Here is a 19,726-nt window from a genome sequence, read left to right on the forward strand (position 1 = left end):
GTTTTGAGCTAGAGTGACAAGTGCAAGAGTCAAGTGTGAGATGTGCTCCTCTCATGAACTACTATAGATCAGAATATCCTAAAAAAAAGCAATGAACTTTCTCAAATAAGGTTTAAAAATTCGGTTCATCGTTACTTGAAAAGTTAAGGGTGCATTCGTAAGGCTAAAGGGCATCACCATAAACTCATAGTGACCGAAATTAGTACAGAAAGCTATCATGGGAATGGTGTTCGTATCCGAATCTAATGATATCCAGACCGTAGGTCAATCTTAAAAAAATATTCTGCACCAAAGAGTTCATCTAGTGTCTCCTCAATTGTGGAAATAGAAAATTTATCCTTCACAGTTATATCATTAAGTGTCCAATAGTCAACACAAGTGTCAGCTACTTTCTTTCTTCTTTACTAATATAACAGGGCTGGAAAAAGAGCTTTGACTCTCCCTTATCACTTTGAGTTTCAATATCTCAAAAACCAATCTTTCAATCTCTGATTTCTAGAAATGAGGGTACTTGTAAGGTCTCATATTAATTGGTTGTGAACCAGGTAGCAAGTTGATGTCGTGATCAACATCCCGCTGCAGAGGCAGCTGTTTAGGCTCTTCAAAAACCACCTGAAACCTATCGAGGGCCTCTTATACCTCATGTGGGGGCTGGGAAGCCGGCTCCCTGGAAGTTGCACCTTCCTCGAGTAACTTTAAATAATAGAAGGTCGCAGTGGCTTCTGTGTGAACCAGCTTCTGAGTTACTGAGACATTCGGATTGCAACAAGCGTTCTCCTTGCAACTTAATAGAAAGGCCATCGACTGTAAACTCCATAGTAAGCAGCCTGTAGTGAGTAGTGATATATCCAAGACACAATTAATCGATCAGCTCATTATAACTCCAAAACATGGGTCCACAGTGAATTAGAATTCTTGCATTACCAAAAGAATTCCCTCACATTAGGCTTTGCACCCGATTACATTTCCATTCCTCACCAGCACCTGTAACGAGGTAGCTTGCTGAACTGGTAACTTCAATTTCGTAGCAATGTTAGCCTTCATAAAATTGTGGGTGCTACCCCATCAATTAACACCATCAAGGTTTGCCCCTTATAGGTTCCTTTTAGTCAAAAGGTCATAGGCTGATACTATTCCACCATAACACTAAAACTGATTTTCGGCTGTACTAGTTGCACCACAATAGAGCTTATAAGTTTCTCTGATTCCACCAACTTTGGGTCTGATTTTTTCAAAATCTCTTCCATGTCCTCATTCCCAATTAGGAGATAACAAGATGAGACAATGGTGTCCGAGTGAGAACTTATCATCACAATAGTAACAACTAACAAAGTCCCTTCTCTCTCTTTGCCTTGATCTCAGAGGTAGATAATATCTTGAAAGGGGTGTGGGTGGTGGTAAAGACCTTAACGGGTAGGTTGATGTTTTTTGTGGTAAGATTTCTACTTTGTTGGCTTGTGGTCAAGGGGAGAGATGAAATTCTTTTGTAGTTATTCTGTGTAGCTTGGTGTTTTTATTGATGTAGTTTGGCTAGTTACACTGCAGTGGAATATATAATTGGTTTAGCCAGTAATAATTCACATTTCAAATAGTCTTGTAATACAGCCGTGAATAAGAAGATTAGCCATTTTTCACTTAAACCTATGACCGAATTAGATAAATTTTCAAATTGATTGTGGTACTCAGCAACAGTAGTGGTCTGTTTCAATTCTTTGAAAGCTACTTTAGGGTCATAAAACGAATTCTGCCCAAAATGTAATTGCAATGCATCTAAGAATGAGTTCCAATTGTATGAAATGTTATTATTAGCCCCTCGTCTATACCATGTGTATACAGGGCCAGTTAGATGGAAGAAGATCACACGCACAAGCATGTCCATGGGCACATCATACCATTCAAAGTATTCCCATACTTTGAACAACCATTCATCAATCCCTTCACCATCAAATAGAGGGAGTTCAATCTTGATACATTTCACAAGTGGTCTGTTGTTGGTTATACGATGGACATTTTCTGGCGTGAATGAGCGACTGGCTGGCTCGAATTCTGGCTGTTTCATCTCTAGAGCCTCTTTCAGTAAGTTACGGATCTCTTACAGTGAATCTTCCATTGCAACCATGTGATTGTTGGTAGCTGTGACGCGACTGCCGATCTCAATTTGGTCACACTGAAGGGTAGTAATCTCCTCTCAAGAGCAGCTGATTCAGCAGGATCTACTATGACGGAAACTCTCAATGAAAGCATTAAATGTTAGTCTCCAAAATCAAGTGATGAATATAGAAATTATAATGCAACAAAATAGTAAGAATTGATAGAAGTGTGTATTATTGAATTGAGTAAAAGAGTGTAAAAGAAGGAAAAGAAAGGAGTACAGATAATCCTCTCCTTCGAATAAGGGGTGAAAACTTCTTGTATATGACTCCATATTTCACCAATTGCTTAACAAACTATGTAAGAATCTCTCTCCCGTATACTATGTAACTAACTATTGAAAAATATGATTTAATATGGCATAGATTATTTCTTTATATAGTCCTGCATCCACTTAGGAACTAATTTGGACCTAGTGCTCTTGTTTCTCATTTTTTGCCCATTAACTTCTTCTTAAACAGTTCCAACTATTATTTTTTTTTTAATTGGACTTATAGTAGAAGCAGTAATATCAACTTGGGTTGGTCAAGTTGTCAGCTCACTCGTCCACTTAAGCAAGTGTCGGGAGTTTGAACCCCGCCTTGTGCATGCAGCAACCCATTGGCCAGCGACAAACCCTTAAATGGAGCTCAGATCCGCGACGGATTAGTCCTTAACCTATCGGATTGGGGGATACCGTTTGGGTAAACAAAAAAAAAAAAAAAACATCTATCTATAATCAACTTTTTTCTCATATAATAAGAGACTTTTATTTTAAGTAATAAATTCAATTAATAAAAAATATTTACAAGATTAAATGTCCAAAATTCAAAAATAAATAAATAGAGAATAGCATTTCCATGGCTATCAAATATTTTTTAGCCTTTTTTCATCTATATCAAAATTTGAGAAATTATTTTGATAATTTTAATTTTTAGATAGATAAAGTTAACCAACATAATTGGATATGGTAAATCAGCAAGATTTATATTTTGTCTAAAAATCACATATGTCAATTTATTATTGAAAGATTATCTTTTATAAATTAATTTTTATTTGTTTGATGATAACACATGTTATAAATTATAAGTCCGTATTTTTTTTTAAATTTTATGAAAATAAAAAAATAAAAATAACAAATATTTAAAGTAAAAACACAAACTAAACACAATTTAAATTTACATAATGACAATTTTGACCCTTATAAACTCGCTCTCTCTCTCTCTCTCTCTCTCTCTCTCTCAGCAGCTAACAAGAAACAAACAAAAGCTCTTTAAAAAATAATCTTTTTTTCATGGAATTTGGGAAACAAAGCATTCATTCATTCATTTATTCATTCAAAGTCTCTCTTTTCACTTTGAGTTTGCATCATCATCATCATCATTATCTCACTTCTACTTCTTCTTCTTCTTCTTCTTCTTCTTCTTCAAGTACAACACCACCACTGGTAAAAAAGTCTCTCCCTTTCTTCTCTCTGATATTATTGTTATTATTATTTGGTTAAGCTTTTTGAAGATTATTTATCAATAATAATAGCTTACTATACTTTATTTTCTTTATGAAACAGGCTTTGATTGATTATATATGAATGAATCTCCATGGATTGTGTTTTTGCCTCCATTGAGTCCTCTGTCTTCACCTGACACACTCTTCACATTCATTATCTTAACCCATTTTCCATTTCACGTGCTCCCTTCTGACACTTCTTTTCTACTCTCTTTCTTTCTTTTTTTCCTTTTCCCCTTTAATCTTTTCCTTATAATTATTGTCTCACTGATTGCAAAAAATAATTAAAAAAAGGGTCTTGCCTCAGCTTCAGCTTCAGCTTCAGTAGGGATAATAGTATTATAGACAGTAGTAACTATTACTTACTTGTGTTTTGTTCTTTTTGAAGCCTCTTCAATGGTGTTCCTTCTTTTTGTTAACTTTACTCCACTGCTGAAGTAGTAGCTATTGCAAGTTGAGACTTTTTTTTTTCTCTTGTTTCTGTTTTGAGTTTGAGTCAGAGTCTGTTACAGTGTTTTTAACTGCATCGATTGAGGTGGTTATACTTGCACTCTGATTCTTGCACTCTTTGTGTTTGTGTAATTGCCTCTGTGTGTGTGTGTGTGTGGCTGTGTGCTTATTCATGTTATGGAGTCTTGGAGTTATGTTTCTGAAGAGAAGGGTTATGTCTCAAACGATGCAATTTCCCCTCCCAACACTCTTGGGAGGAACAGCAAAGGTTCCTTCTTGGGTTGGGAACTGAAAACCCCAGGTGGTTTTTCCATAGAGAATCAAGGTTTTGAGGAATTGGGGTTCCCAGGGATGAAACAATTGCCCCAAGATCCTAATCCAATTGGAAGTGTTCATAGCAGAAAGATTGATAATGACCCTGCTATGGCTACCTCAAACGCATTCCCTTCAAGAGATGATTTCAATTCCAAGATTTCAGCCTCTTTGGGGGACTCTAATGGTGGTGGCCGTGATTCACTTATTGACTTGAAGCTTGGTAGGTTTCCTGATCATGGTGATGTTGGTGTGGCGGCGCCAGCATTCTCCAAAGGGGCCCCTATTTTGTCGTCATCGGAGTCGTCCACGCCGCCGAAGAGGGTTCGAGCTTCTGGGATTCACTCTCAGACAGCATACTGCCAGGTCTATGGATGCAACAAGGATCTGAGTGGTTGCAAGGACTACCATAAGAGGCACAAAGTTTGTGAGGTTCATTCCAAGACTTCCAAAGTTATTGTCAATGGTATTGAACAAAGGTTTTGTCAGCAATGTAGTAGGTAGGCTGGTCAAGCTTTTCTTTCTTTTGCATCTTTTGAATTTGTTGGCTCTTTTTTGTCTCCTAATTACATGTCATGTGTGTTTAAGAAGCTTTTATCTGCTCTTTTTAGCTTTTCATCCAAATTCTCTTCCTGTCTTTAGCTATGTTCTTCAAATCTGCATTATTATTTGGTGGGAAATAAAAATGGGGATTGGTTTTCACCAATTGTTTTATAGTCCAATTTAGGTGCTACTTTGTTTTCTCAAAAGGAAGAAACCACACTCTATGAATATTCTTACTAGGGATGAGTTTTGTATGTTGGTAAAATTGGGGGAGAAATTTTAATGGATGAGATTTGTGTGCAATTGTACACATAATTCGCATCCACGAAAATTGCTGCATAACTTTTCCTTCGTCAAAATTTCTGCTCTGAGTTTTCTGAAAAAGGACAAAGTTTTGAAATAAGAAGCTTTAATATTATGATATATAGCGCTCCTGTAATGTTTAGCTTACTATCCAGGTTTCATTTGCTGGCTGAATTTGATGATGGTAAGCGTAGCTGTCGTAAACGCCTTGCAGGCCATAACGAGCGGCGGAGAAAACCACAAGTTGGTATACACTCTGGAAAGCCTGGGAGGTTGCTTCAGCCATATGGTGGTAATAACATGTTCTGAATTCCTTCATTATAATAACACTTTTCTCCCTCTCTAACATTAACCTTCCTATTTCTGCATGCATATTCATTGATTACTTTATTAATTCATATTTTGCCTTTTCAACAGCTTTCTCTAATATATCCATTCAGTGAAAAAGGAAAAATGAGTAAACCTTTGTTCACTATTAAGGAAATGTAGGCTAAGGTTTCCCAAGTTTCTATCTGATACTACGATCTTAATTTTCTATATTGACTAATGAGCTGCTTCATTTTCTTTGAGTTGTTCATAACCAAAATCTGGCTCGTGACATTTTCGATAACTAATTCTCTGATCCTAACTTTTTCTTTAATTCGGCAGTCATCTTTTATACTTAAATTTACTTGATCTGTAAATTTCTTAGAGATCCTGTGGTGCTTTTGCAGAAAGCAGATTCCAGGGAAACATGCTAACATCAGCATCTTTCATCTGCCAAGAGATACTCCCCGCTGGGGCCTTATCTTCTGAGAGATATGGAACAAGTGACTGGTGGAGACCTATAAAAACCGAAGACAGCGCTGGTTTTAGGCATCTTTCTTCTGTTCCTATCTCTAATGGACACCCTCAGTCACGACCTCTGTTTCCTTCATATAATGAGAAGCAATTTCCCTTTCTTCATGAAAATAATGATGCTACATCTGCTGGGGCTAGCATCTTCTGTGAAAATAATAGCTCATATCCACCTGCCATAGGAGGGCCGAACACGGGGTCACAATCATTATTCCAGGACACGTCCATAGGAGGTGAGGACTTCAATGTTTTCGATACAGAATCGGCTGTTCAAGGACTATCGGGAATTTCAGACTCTGGTTGTGCTCTCTCTCTTCTGTCATCTCAATCACAAAACTCTTCAAGCCAGTCATCTGGAATTCCCATGGCTCGCTCAATGGTCATTCGGAGCAGCCATAGCAGTAGCCATTATGCCATGAGCCAGGTCTCTGAAAAGATGATAGGAATAACTTCGCAAGCTTCGAGTGGAGTCTCCGATAGGTTTCCATCCGAGTTGAATCCTGCAGATGGAAGTCCTCTTAGCTCTGTGCTGATATCTGACACCAATGACATTGTCAACTTTGAAATGGCAGATGGAATATTCCATGGTTCAGATTTTGTGAATGTGAAAGATCGTCTCTCATGTGATGATGTCCCGACTATCGACTTGCTTCAACTGTCTTCGCAGCTTCAGCGAGTTGAGAGTGAGAGACAATCCTTGCAGGTGAAGCAAGAAAACGATTCATCGGTCTCTCTCCGGATTACTTAAGTTCCTTTCAAGAAGGTACTTTTCCCCTTTCATATTCATCGTCGAATTGTCTCTCTATGCAGTATACTTTAGCAGTTAACCTCCGGAGAAAATGCAACTTGGCATAGCTCATATTCACTACTTAATAGCTTAAGATCATGTTTCTTCCAAACCAAATCAATCATTTTTATTCTTTTGAGAGGAATAAAGTCTCATGTTATTGAGCTCATTGATAAGTTGAGTCTCAAATGGAAAATGTGTTGCTCGCTCCGTCTGCCTTAAGTGTCATTTCTGGTATGTCTCAGATAGAATCGAAATACATTCCAGAAATGACACTTCAAAACGGACCGAGGGAGTACCACTCAGAAGTCAGAACCAAAAGATATCTCTGGCTAATCTTAATTGTTTTTCAAAAAATAATCAGATCAGTTTTGAAAAACAAAATCCTGATTTAAAAAAAAAAATTTAAGCTAATTTTTATAGAAACATGCAATGAGAATATAGATTTTGCTGTTTACATGCAATCTGAATATCTTAACTAAATATTGATACAGGAAACAAAGTTGTGATTGTGCAGCATGTGATCAAAGACACAGAAAGACAGCAATGGCAGTACAAGTGCCTACCATAACTCAACTATTTATTTGGACAGAATAGTCCTTCTCAGTCTGAAAAAATATATATATGTAACCAATAACAATGTGAATATTAATAAATAAACCAAAGAAGCCTGAGATGTATCAAATTAAAGTGTGCCTTCTCAATACAGGCACACTTGAATTTCTTCATGATTATTAGTTTCTGTATGAATCTAATTTTTGCTCTTAGTAGTGACATTAGGTGGACACATAACGACACACAACAATAGATGTAAAATTGGTTTTTAATGATAAAGGTGTGTATGTCTCTATTAGTGTTTTTGCACTCGAACAAATTATATGTATTTATGGATATCTATGTGTGTGTTTGTGTTTTTATTATGTTGAGACAACAAATAAACACAACCTTAGCTATAAGTCCATTACAATGATGGTCATAAAATAAAGTGTAAATATTTCAATTTTTGTTTTCTTAAATTGATTCTGTATGGTGTCATGGTGTGAGATCACACATTGAGAGGATTCATGTTCCAAATAAAGCACTAGTCACTAGAATCAAGCAGAGAGGGAGGAAAAAAAACAAAAAACAATGAGTCATGATCTTGTTTTCTTTAAGCCAAACAATAATGCTAACCATGAACATCTAATTGGAAAAATCTGAAGAAAGTTTCTTACACACAACTAGACACTATTCAGTTCAAATCTTGTGAAAGAGTTTTATTGTATTATTATAGGGAAATAATGGTATATATTCTATGTCAATGTTCAGCAATAATTTTATCAAGGTAGTTTCTGTCGGTTGACAAAGGCACGGCTAGATAAAATAAAATAAAAAAGGACAAATGCGAAGCATTCATTTACTTTATTAAATACATATATGCTTTAAATTGTAAATGAAGCATCAAGGTCGTTGTAGTATAGTGGTGAGTATTCCCGCCTGTCACGCGGGTGACCCGGGTTCGATCCCCGGCAACGGCGTTCTTTTTAGTATTCTAAGGCTCTGGGCTTTTTTTGGGGACATTTTACTAGGGTAAATTGTAATGGACTCCTACGGCAATAATTAGGTTTCGGTAGCATAAGATGGCCGACATCTATGCTATTAAAAATAAATGAAAAATACAGATTATTAGTTATACCTCCAGTTTATGGGTTGTATTATCAATCAAATGTTCATGTTGATATTACATTCTACCATGAGAGAAAATGATACTCCTATTTCAATTGATCAATCTCAAATTAAAGAAAGAAAAAAAAGAAATAGCCCTCCTGCTGCAGATATAATACTTAAAATTGAGGCACTTGCATTTTTCGGAGTTTTTGGTTGGACTAACTAAAACAATGTTAAATAATCTGTTTAGATAATGTTTTGAATGATCGTACACCAAAAAGTAAATTCCATTAATATCGGTAACACTTGTATTATGAGACATTGTCATATACAATTTTCGGTAAAAGGCAAAAATACAATAAAATTTAACCTTAGAAATAACAAAGAAATATAAATTTGTTAATAAACTACAAGAGCATGCAAGTACTGTTCTTCAGGTCATTGGTGTATGAGGTCCAATTTGGTCTCCACCTATGTTATAGTATTTAGCAGCAGCAAGTAATACAAAACTGGCAACACTAATTTTAACCAAAGACATAGGATTGAACCCATTCTTTTTGCTCCTATCTGATTCCATATCTGAATCAAAATGTCTAGGAAAAGCTTGAGATGAGGTCTTCATAAAAGATGAGTATGAATCAATTTCAGCTTTTGTTAGTGCTGGGTTTAGAGAATCTTTCACTATCTGGAAATGACGATCGCATACAACGGTGGCGGATATGTCTTCCCTTAGAGCCACAATTCCAGCTTCCCTGCATAACCCCTCCAGTTCAGCTCCTGTAAAGAGTTCAGTGTCTTCTGCTAGTCGTCTGAGATTGACGTCACTCGCTGTTTTCATATTACGCGTATGGACACAAAGTATCTCATATCGAGCCTCCAAATCAGGCGGTGGCACATAAAGAACCTGCCATTGCAGATACATAAATCAATGAGAGAATATCTTGACGACCCTTTTCAAGTTGCTATCAGTGTCAACAGTTTGAGAATACTTTTCTTTTAATGAAGTAAAGTTGCTGATTTCATGAAATTCTTTCATCATTTTGCATTGTACACACGCTTGTATCTTCCAACTGTGTATGATTCAGCTACAGACATGAGTTTAATTGTAATGATACAAATACGATTCTAAATACAACATCATACCAGATCAAAACGTCCTGGACGCATGAGTGCAGCGTCAATCGCATAAGGGCGATTTGTTGCTGCCAGAACAAGAATTCCCTGGAAACAGAAATTACAGAGATATACTTAAATGGAAATGCGCTTACTACCAATCTCTTGAATCCAGTCTTATGCTTACTTCTTTTTTTTATTTAATTTGAAACAGTTTTGTTTTTGTGACTTCAAGCTCACAGATTCAAACCGAGAAATCAATTATTGATGCAATTATACCCTTTGGGTGCATCCCGTTTCCTGTACTTGCTAACTCAGGATGCTAGAGCATTGAGCTTTCTTTTTTTATTTTTTTTATTTATTATCATTTTGATAAAAGAATCTAAGGTATAAAAAGAATATTTAAATTAAAAAAAAAAAAAAGAAACACGAGTATGAGACTAAAATGTCCTCCCTATAGCCAACAGCAACGAGACATATGGTAAACTTACTTTAGCTTCTTCTAAGCCATCAATCTCAGTCAACAAAGTGGATAAAAGCCTCTCACCAACTGTCGCACTATTGCTTGAACTATCACCTCTGCAATTAGGAGATAAATTACGAAAATAACTCATTATGCACTCTAAGCATAACAAAAAAGACACCAAACAAATTTTTTGTACAGGGTGGTAGATGTTAAATCCAATATTGAGCTTTAAAAGCACCAAATGTTAAAAACATAAAACATACCAAAACGCAAAAACATTTTAGAGTTCAATGCAATCAACATTACAGGAGGGTAGGTGTTAAATGCAATGGGGCTGATCACTGAGATCCACCTCAGAGGAGCTGTTCAGCATAACAAATTTGTGCAGAGCAACATTTTCTTTCAGCCAAAACAATTTCAGAATAAGATGCATGGAAACACGTTAATGATTCTTGGCATGACCTCCCACATGCATTTGATCCTCATACAAAGGAAAATGGTTACTTACCGTTTTGTAGCTACAACATCAGCCTCATCAAAGAATAATATACTGGGTGCCGCGAGTCGGGCTCTCTGAAATGTGTTACGGAGCAGAGCTTCCCCCTCTCCAACATACATTGAATACAATTCTGCACCACTATCAGCATTTATTACTTCAAAATTTGTCCATAATTTGGAAATCAGAGTTAAGATGGTATTTCCAAAACTGAAATCAGAGATAAGGATGTTGTAGAACTGCAACATATTTCCAAAACAGTAATGATAGGGAGACAAAAAAACAGCCAGAACTTATCTTATTTACAATAATTAATTGTTAGAATAAGACAAGTTCTGGCTGTTTTTGGTTATCAAACATTTCCGTTTCCAAAAGAACAGCCAAATATATGGTTGGATTACTTTATTCATTTATGAAAGAATATATATTTGACATAAAATGTGTTTCTTACCTCAGAGCATGGCACACTCTTGTTTGGCCTCAAAACTAGGATTGTTCAGTTTAAGTTCTTATCAACAAGTGGGTGTAACTGACCCCAGCAATGGGAATCCACAGGAAAAATATATTTCAGCCAAACTTATTTTTTTTGGATTTCAAACCAAAGTTATCACTTTCGCAAGGCAAGCATGATTATACAAGTCTTCTAGGAAAACAAGTATGCTAGCATAATTTAGATTCTCAAGCTGAAAACAACAGCATCATATTTGGGAGAATATATGAACAACTTGTGTGTGGAATTTGTCAAGCATCAGGACAATAACATGTCCCTATACAAGGAGATTTGTGGTTTTTTTCCTGAAATGACACTCTGATACAGTGATTCCTAAGGAGAAGAAGAGAAAATCATTCCTTCTTAGGCATAAAATTAAGTAATAATCAATCCAAGACTTATATACTGAATACCACAAGGATAAACCCTATGTAGAAAATTAAATTATTCAAACCTCAAAGAAAAGAAAGAAGCTTGGGCAGCATGAGCAGCAGCTTTAGCAAGCGTTGTTTTTGAGCATCCTGGAGGTCCATGGAGAAGAATTCCACGTACGGGAGATATTCCCAATCTTGAAAATGCATCAGAATGCTTAATAGGCCATTCGACAGCTTGCTGAAGTTTTTTCTGCACAAGTATAATTATAAACATGAATAATCTTGAGTTTCTCAATGTAAAATCAAATGTAAAGTTTACAAACCTTCAAATCTTTTAATCCCCCAATGTCTTCCCAAGTCACTTTGGGAACTTCAACAGTAACACCTCTTGTTATACTTGGACCAACAATGGACCTTGCGTTTTGCCAATCTTCCATTGTTAAACTGAAATTAATAGCATCTTCATTTGTATTTGACCTTTTAATTGCAAACATGGTAGCTTCACGACACAATGCCTCCAAATCAGCTCCAACATATCCATTGCATGATGCAGCAATAATTTTTATGTTAACACTGGGATCCAACGGAATCTTTTTTGTATACAGCTGGAAAAAAGTAAAAATAAAGAACAAATATATTCATGCTCTGAAATACTTACCAAACAAGAATTCTAAGTAGCAAGCATAATGATAGAAGGCAAACTGAAGGATTGCTTTCTTGCTAAGTAATTGGTGTTAGAAACTATAGTTGCCAGGAAAAAGAATAAAGAGTAACATTATTATCCACAATCAAACCATCCCAAATGTTTAAGTTGGCAGGAGACTTTTTTTTTTTCCTTTTTTTAATATTACATTTTTTTTATATGATTACATTAAGTTTATCAAGATGCAAAGAATATCTATACCAAAAGCTAGGCGGACAAGAGAAAATATTTCCAAGAACATCATGATAAAGAATATTAGAATAAAGCTGCCAATAAAATATATCTTTCCAATCTTTCAACATATCAAAGAAACAAATTCCTCTAGAAAGAGATCATGCACTTTCAGATCCCTCAAGAAGGGCCAAACACCAAACCTTGTCCCACAAAACTTGCTTCTTTAAGAAAATATTGTTGAAGTTATGAGAATAATGGTCCAAACAAATACTCTAAACACAAGCATATATAGCACATTTTGACAAAAAAATCGCTTTCTTCCTTTTTCCTGAGACCAGTAAAACCACTCAACAGTAGACAGGAACTGATTGAACTGCTAAGGTATAGAGCAGACCCAACAGTCACCAAAGAAATTCCATAAGGATTCAGGTGGCAGCTAACGAGTCATGAATGATTTTATATCTATTAATATATCTCTCATGAATTCCCAACTCATCTTAATAGTGCATAAATGTTTCCCTGTCTCTAACAATTACCTTAAGAATTTGAAAACGATCTTCTTCATTTGGGACAGTAACTTCAATTTCAGCATCAAAACGTCCGGATCTTCTTAGAGCGGGGTCAATTGCATCCACTCTGTCTATGCAGAAACCAGACACACCAAATTCAATGGAGAGAAAGTGAATAAATAACCAGCAACTAAGCACCAAAAAAAAAGAATAGAGAATCAAAGATATGAAAGACTATCACATGACTGAAAACCACTCTTAATAATATACATGCATCCCCTGTAATTTCTGTTTCTTCTTTAGTTATTTTCCTTCTGATATAATACAATTTTCATTTTCATGAAGTAATAAATAATCTACTGGAAGATGAAAGACAACCTGTTAGTTGATGCAACCACAACGACTCCTGCTGTAGAAGACGTGGGTTTATTAGAGTCCATGAGTGTAAAGAGTTGTGAGGCAACTCGGACATCTTGCTCCCTTCTGCATGTAGACAATTTGATTAATGGCCTCAATAAGCTTCCCACATATATCTTTATATATTCAAAAGAATTCACTAAAGAAACAGTACTACATATTTCATTCATAATATTTCAGGATCTTAAAATTTTATCTAGTCAACATAGTAAAAGTCTTAATCAAACTAATTGAAATCAAAATACACAATGATCCATTCATATGGGGAAAAATTGCCGTGCCCCATTGATTACAAAAAGAGAAGAAAGGAAATTAAAACATAGTGATTGATAAAGACTTAGAAAGAAGTATAGTTTCATCATTCAAATGGTATCAAAATGAAATCTATGAACTAGTTAACTATTCTACAGAACAAAAATATATCATTCTAACTCACATCAATGTAAAAAATTGGGGCAATATATAACTGACTGAAAAAAACAATCACGACTAGTTAAAAGATAATAACGAATTCAATGGACATATACTATAAACAGACTCAAGAGTTCACTGTTAAAATCCAGTATCATATAATATTGCATTCAATAGTAAATTGATCTTTAAATGAAGTAAGACCTAAGACAAATCACAGTAATATTCATCACAAAAGTCGTCAACTGTCACATACTTAGAATCTCGACGGGGACAGAGTGCATCTATTTCATCTATAAAGATAACTGATGACTTGCCCAAAGCTACTTGAGATGCTGCCTCAGCAAAAGCCTCTCGGAGAATTTTCTCACTTTCACCGGCATGTGCTCTGTGCACCATGTGCGGACTGCAGAGGACATAAACAGACAAGCAACCAACTCAGATCAAAGAATTTTGATACCAAAACCCACGAACCTGTAAATCCAAGACAGGTACCTAATAATTTTCAAATGCGCCCCACATTCCCGAACCACTGCTCGAACCAAACTCGTCTGCAATTGGGCACACATTCAGGCATATATAAATAGCAAATTCTAAATTTATCATGCAAAGCAAAATGCTAAGTTTGACTTATAGTGCAACCACATTATATTAGGACATCGCAAAAACATGTTATTTACACCGAAGTAGTCCCTGACAAAAGATAGATGCAACAAACTAGAATAAAGTTTAAATTAGAAAACCCCCAAACCGAAACCGTTGCTCATATAAACTAGAGAGAAAATCCAACGGAAGAAAGTAATTCATTGGCTCAAACTATAAACACTCTTTTCCAATTTTCATAGCAAACTCGGTCAACAATAGATCACACAAAAGAAGGAAGAAACAATATCTATTATTAATATCAATAGAGCTCTCACAAACTCAAATCCAAGTTGTAGAATCAATAAATGTCTCATGGATTTTTTTTTTTACCTTTCCAGTGCCTGGTGGGCCATAGAGCAGCAATCCCCGTGGCCACTGAGAATGTCGTTGGTGGTTAGAAAAAAGAAAAGAAAAGAACACTGTGAATAAAGGAGGGAAATGAAAAGAAGTGAACTTTGAGGCCAAGGCTCTGCGCTTGTCGAGAAAATAGGCGCGGGAAGATGATGATTTCTCTGAGTGCTTGAAGAGCTTGGACATTGCCACCAATGGCTTCCTCAGCACTCCACTGGTTATTGCTGCTGCTTTCCATCTCAGAAACTATGTCAACAAATATTAACAATTTAGGGTAGGGGCATCAAAGTTGAAAATATATGAAAATTTCACACAGCAATTTAGTTATGTATCCGTATTTTCACCAATTATCAACTAATCGTGGACTAAATTAGTTAGGCATATATTTCCACCGTAAAAATCCTAGAATTCTCAACAAATTCAATTCAATTTAAAGGTCCATTTTTCATCTCAGCAGAAAAAAGAAAAGGCTGTCACATTACACTAAATTCACATCGTCAAATTTTCATTTTTATTTTTTATTTTTTTTCCTTACCATTATTCTGCCATAGACTTATAACCTTTGACGCACAGAGAAAACGTTCTCTTCTGACCAAAAAGAGCCCCACAACAAAACTTTTAAAAGAAATCTTTTTTCACTTCCTTTGTTATGCAGTCATAGTTCCCTCGTTCTTATACCCAAAATATATTCTTCCCTCCCAACTTTTCTGATTCTTCTTCTACATATTTACCAACTCCGATCAACTAATTTAATAAAAAAAAAGTAAATATGAAAGAAATAAAAACGGCTCACCAGATTGAACGGAATACGCAGAGAAAGCGAGAGAGGAATAGAGCGCCGCCGCGAAATGAAACAGAAATCGCGCGAGGGTTTTGTGTTTTGAATTTTTGATAACGAAGAAATGGGGTTATGACTTTGAATTATCAACATTAAAATAAAACTTTATAATTTAAGCTAGCAACAAGGTCGTTGTAGTATAGTGGTGAGTATTCCCGCCTGTCACGCGGGTGACCCGGGTTCGATCCCCGGCAACGGCGTTCTTTTTTAATCTTTTCTTGGGATCATTTTTTTGAAAGGTCTTGGATCATTACATGAGGCCCTTTATTTTATTTTTCCAAGGGGACCCAGAAGTCGGGTCTTCTATATTTCACTTAATTGTAGGAATAAAGGTGGAATAAACGATGAGTAGTAGCCGCAAATTCAAATAATGACCTTAATTAGTAGGTGCCGTCTTACCACAAAATGATGATTGTCCAAATGAATATGATCAGATTTGCAATTTGTTAATGGCATATATCAGCTTTTGTTTTGAGCATTGGCATTGGTTTGCTGGCTTGGGCGGCACAAAAAACATGCAACTAAGAACATTGTATTATTGTGACAATCTAACAACTTGTGTTTATAGATAATAACTAATTAATAACTGTCAACTTTAATAATAAAAATATAATGGTATATTTTAAGCTACTATCTACTATCTAATCTAAATATATATAATGGGAATCTATGAAAAATTGGTGTTTAATTTTTTTTTTCTTAAAGTATATTCATTGAATATACAAAAATATTTTTTATTATACTAATAAAAATAAAATGAATTAGGAGATATGCGATTTAGTAGCTTATTGCTTATTAATATACTAATAATTAATTGTAATCAACTCCACAAAACAAGGGTTGCACTAAAAATTTAAGTTGACATCAGTGCTGCTAAACAAAAGCTCTACTTTAGTATTTTTTTTTTTTTTTTTTGCTTTGTTAATAAACTTCGTTATAAAAAATGGAGTTAATATTCAAATCGATTTTTGAGTTGATATCTGTGGTTTAATTTAGTTTGTAAAGTTTTAATTTATTCAATTTAATTTTTTGTGATTCACATTGTTCTAATTCTGTTTCTATCATCGAACTATTAATAGCATATTAAGATGGATTTACAGTTATTTCACTAAATTTTTTAATGATTATTTAAAGTGACAATTGAAATTTTTTATTTTAATTTGTTTTATAAGAAGTCTTTAAACTCTTAAGTAAAATGAAGATTAAAATTTTAAATATTTTGTAGAGATTAAATTGAATAAAAAATTTTAATTGTTACTTAATGATTCTGTGGTAAAAATAAGGTTAGAGACTAGGGTGAATCATGTGTACTAAGTTGAGAAATTAAAATAAATAAGTGAATCAAATTTTTAGAGGCTAGAAATATAAATGTAATTTTAAAGACTAATTTAAATATTAAGTCAAGAATTTGACTGGGATAGATTTTTTGTAAAACTCAAATTTAAAACTATTAAAGGACACTCATCTTGATTCTATACACTTTTCATATCCAATAGCCCACAAAGGTGGGCGATATTTATGGATAAAATAAATTATCGGTTGCATTATTTATATCTTAAAACAACTTAGTTTCTATCGCTAGAGCATTTGTTTGATATATCTGATAAAGTTATTTTAAAGTTCATTTGACTTTAAGTTGTATACGATATGCTAATCAAATTGAATACATTCATAAGTCATTGAATAATCCTAAGTTATCTGCTCTCACTTTTTTTTATTCTCGTGGTAAGATAGTTATATTTGTGAATTATTTATTTTTTTTTTAATTTTTATAGAAGAAACATTTTATTCATGAAAAAGTCCTCAGATACTCATAAATAATAAAAAAAAGATAAGATTTAAGTCTGTACGGTTCGTCGTGTACCGGACGGTTTGGGTAGTGATTGAAGTTGGTGGGGTGTGTCTGGTTCTGTGACTGTGCTGGAGATGGTCCAACCGAGCAGCCGAGATCTCGTTGTGGAGAGATGGGGGGTGTCACCTGTAAAGATACTCCGACGCTCTAGTCAGTCAGTGCGCAGGCGAAAAGTGGGTAGGTGGTATGTGTGACGTACCTTGGGGGAGGGGTAGGACCCTCCCCATTTATACCGTGTCAGGCGTGGGCCCCCTCCCAAGGGTAGAGCCCATTATGATAGAAGCTTCCTACCACAGCTGTCTAGGACGCGTGTCCGGGTCGACAGCTGGATGCTTTCTACCCGACCGTTCGGGTCGGGTGGTAATCGGGTCGGTTTGGCCCGTGACCCCTTTTGGGCCGGGCTGTAACAGTGCCCCCAACGCGCTAGCAATAACCGTGAGGGTTGTTGGTGGCGTGTTATCTCTTCTTTCATACGTTGTCGTCAGGTCGGCCATTCGTGTAGAGAACGTGCCCCTCGCGCACGTGTCCGTTTGTTGCTGAGGCGACCTTTCGTCGCCTCGTTCTTCGCGTAGAGCATTAAATGCTCATAATGGGCTAAAAAACCCCGCGTGCAAAGACTAATTTACCCCCAGGCTTTTCGCGCTCCTTTGGGTGGTAGTTTTAAAACTGTTCTGCATTTTGCTTTGGCATTCATCCTTACGTCTTCGTTCTAGTCATCTCCATTTTCTCCTTCTTCAGAAGATCCCAGGGTGTCATTCTCACCTTCCTTTTCAAATCTCCATAATCAATCCAGGTAAAACATGCATTTCTTTACTCTCTTTTTGGTGTTCCTTTTACTTTTGCCACTGTTTCTTCTTCATGCATGTTGTTTGCTTGATTACGCGTAATGGCTGGTCTTTGGCGTCAAGTAGGTGCGTTAGGGGGGGTTACCATTCCAGGGTAGGCCTTGTTTGGACTTTGCTTTTAGCCATGCTTATTTTTAGTTGCAGAATAGGTTAAGTGTAGTCTCTAAGTTCGTTCCGAGCACCCGACCTCTTAGACTAACTGGGTGGTGCCCCCATGTAGGTATGCCTCGCATCACCTCACGAGCTTCCCCTTCCCCCGCGGCGTACGACCCCTATGCCTGGGTGGTTTCCGATCTGAGGGACTCCCCCAACCAAATAGGCGAGGAGGAGCTCACCGAGTTCCGGCAAAACGAGTACTTATGTGGAGGAACTGACAAGGAGTCTAATTATGATGTTTTCGTCCCGGCCCCCAACGAGCGATTATACGAGCAACTTCAATTCTCCCCGAGTTTCCGACTAGATTTGGTTTTATAAGTCCATGTTTACTCAAGTGGGGGTTCGCATTGCTTTTTCCGCCTTCCAAATGGCACTTCTTAGTCGGATTTTCATGGCGCCGTCGCAGCTGCATCCAAACAGTTGGGCTTCGATCTGCTGTTTCGAGATGGTTTGTGAATATCTCGAGTTGCCGGTGTCCGTGGATGTTTTTCTTTTCTTTTGTAACCTTACAAACCCTTCGAAGGAAGGGAAGGCGAAGAAGGGGTTCATATCCTTCCGATCTGCCCAAGGTCGAAGGATTTTTGGTTTGTTTGAGGACTCCTACCATGGGTTTAAAGATAAATACTTCAAGGTACGCCCCGTTAAAGGTCGTCATCCTTTCTAGTTGTCGCTAAAAGGGACACGCCTCATCTCGACGTATTGGAGTTTCGGGGCGGGGTTTAATACCTTCATCAAGGTAACTTACAAGGGTATGTCCGCTGTGGACAAGAAGATTGCCGACGTGTTGTTGGCAGTCTTTGGGAAGAATCATGTGAACCCTCATCTCCTTATGGGTGATCGGGAGGTCGGTCGGAACTATATTTGTGAGTGGTTTTAACTTGAGCTTTCCTCTTTATTTCTTGCTTTATCTTATATCCCATTGCGACTAAACGATTTCTTTTTCCTGCTATAGTGGGGATGTCTGCTGAGGTGACGGGTCTCCCTGATTTGTTCCAGACCTTTCTGTATGCAAGCGACGACGAGGCGGCCAACGAGAAGTCGACTGCTCCCCCAGAGGATAAGAGCAAGGCTTCTTCCGTGCAGGGGGTCGGGGGTCATGAGGTCGGTACGCCAGTTCAGGGTACCTCGGCTCATGAGACCGAAGGGGCACGTATTTCCCCTTTTCACGAAGTGGTTGGTACTGCGGGTTTGACATCCCATCCAGTGACCGACGACGACGTGGAAGAAGTGTCCAGTCTCAAGAAGAGGAAAACATCTAGCAGTCCTGAAGGGGTTCTCACCGTGATGGAGAAAAACTTTGATGCCGGAAACTTCATAGATGCCCAATTGATTCCTGGCACTGAAGAGCACTTCCCTGAATCCTCTCTTGCC

General features: G+C 36.7%; 2 protein-coding genes and 2 non-coding genes across 7 annotated transcripts; 3 read left to right on the top strand and 1 right to left on the bottom strand.

Moving 5' to 3' along the window:
• Positions 1–3,448: 3,448 nt before the first annotated feature.
• LOC130954302 (squamosa promoter-binding-like protein 13A) lies at positions 3,449–7,717 on the top strand. Of its 3 annotated transcripts, XM_057881037.1 has the most exons (5): positions 3,449–3,577; positions 3,698–4,898; positions 5,400–5,536; positions 5,958–6,844; positions 7,363–7,717. In XM_057881037.1, the coding sequence occupies exons 2-4, from the start codon at positions 4,264–4,266 to the stop codon at positions 6,827–6,829; spliced, it is 1,644 nt and encodes a 547-aa protein (XP_057737020.1). In that variant the 5' UTR covers positions 3,449–3,577; positions 3,698–4,263; the 3' UTR covers positions 6,830–6,844; positions 7,363–7,717. The 3 variants fall into 3 exon arrangements, with proteins under 3 accessions (XP_057737020.1, XP_057737021.1, XP_057737019.1); XM_057881036.1 differs by lacking the exon at positions 3,449–3,577 and having other exon boundaries at positions 3,642–4,898; XM_057881038.1 differs by lacking the exons at positions 3,449–3,577; positions 7,363–7,717 and having other exon boundaries at positions 3,634–4,898; positions 5,958–6,845.
• A 596-nt stretch (positions 7,718–8,313) lies between these two features.
• On the top strand, positions 8,314–8,385 carry TRNAD-GUC (transfer RNA aspartic acid (anticodon GUC)). Its single transcript has one exon. It is a non-coding gene; the product is annotated as a tRNA-Asp (tRNA).
• A 414-nt stretch (positions 8,386–8,799) lies between these two features.
• Positions 8,800–15,655, bottom strand: LOC130954121 (cell division control protein 48 homolog B). 2 transcript variants are annotated; one of them, XM_057880858.1, is made up of 13 exons: positions 15,458–15,655; positions 14,768–14,910; positions 14,644–14,688; positions 14,164–14,219; positions 13,925–14,074; positions 13,219–13,323; positions 12,868–12,967; positions 11,778–12,059; positions 11,535–11,704; positions 10,603–10,731; positions 10,120–10,207; positions 9,659–9,736; positions 8,800–9,419 (listed from the first exon to the last, which is right to left on the bottom strand). In XM_057880858.1, the coding sequence occupies exons 2-13, from the start codon at positions 14,900–14,902 to the stop codon at positions 8,949–8,951; spliced, it is 1,809 nt and encodes a 602-aa protein (XP_057736841.1). In that variant the 5' UTR covers positions 14,903–14,910; positions 15,458–15,655; the 3' UTR covers positions 8,800–8,948. The 2 variants fall into 2 exon arrangements, with proteins under 2 accessions (XP_057736841.1, XP_057736842.1); XM_057880859.1 differs by lacking the exons at positions 14,768–14,910; positions 15,458–15,655 and having other exon boundaries at positions 12,868–12,971.
• Positions 15,631–15,702, top strand: TRNAD-GUC (transfer RNA aspartic acid (anticodon GUC)). Its single transcript has one exon. It is a non-coding gene; the product is annotated as a tRNA-Asp (tRNA).
• Positions 15,703–19,726: the final 4,024 nt, after the last annotated feature.

This window comes from Arachis stenosperma, chromosome 10, assembly GCF_014773155.1.
Source record: "Arachis stenosperma cultivar V10309 chromosome 10, arast.V10309.gnm1.PFL2, whole genome shotgun sequence".
Lineage (NCBI taxonomy): Eukaryota > Viridiplantae > Streptophyta > Magnoliopsida > Fabales > Fabaceae > Arachis > Arachis stenosperma.

Excerpts from the sequence above, each read along its gene's own strand:
- LOC130954121 (XM_057880858.1), bottom strand. The coding sequence starts at position 14,902 with ATGGAAAGCAGCAGCAATAACCAGTGGAGTGCTGAGGAAGCCATTGGT. Across the intron at positions 14,075-14,163 it reads GCGCATTTGAAAATTATTAG|TCCGCACATGGTGCACAGAG; the intron begins GTACCTGTCTTG and ends TGTCCTCTGCAG. Across the intron at positions 9,420-9,658 it reads GTCCAGGACGTTTTGATCTG|GTTCTTTATGTGCCACCGCC; the intron begins GTATGATGTTGT and ends CTGCAATGGCAG.
- LOC130954302 (XM_057881037.1), top strand. The coding sequence starts at position 4,264 with ATGGAGTCTTGGAGTTATGTTTCTGAAGAGAAGGGTTATGTCTCAAAC. Across the intron at positions 4,899-5,399 it reads TTTTGTCAGCAATGTAGTAG|GTTTCATTTGCTGGCTGAAT; the intron begins GTAGGCTGGTCA and ends CTTACTATCCAG. Across the intron at positions 5,537-5,957 it reads GTTGCTTCAGCCATATGGTG|AAAGCAGATTCCAGGGAAAC; the intron begins GTAATAACATGT and ends GTGCTTTTGCAG.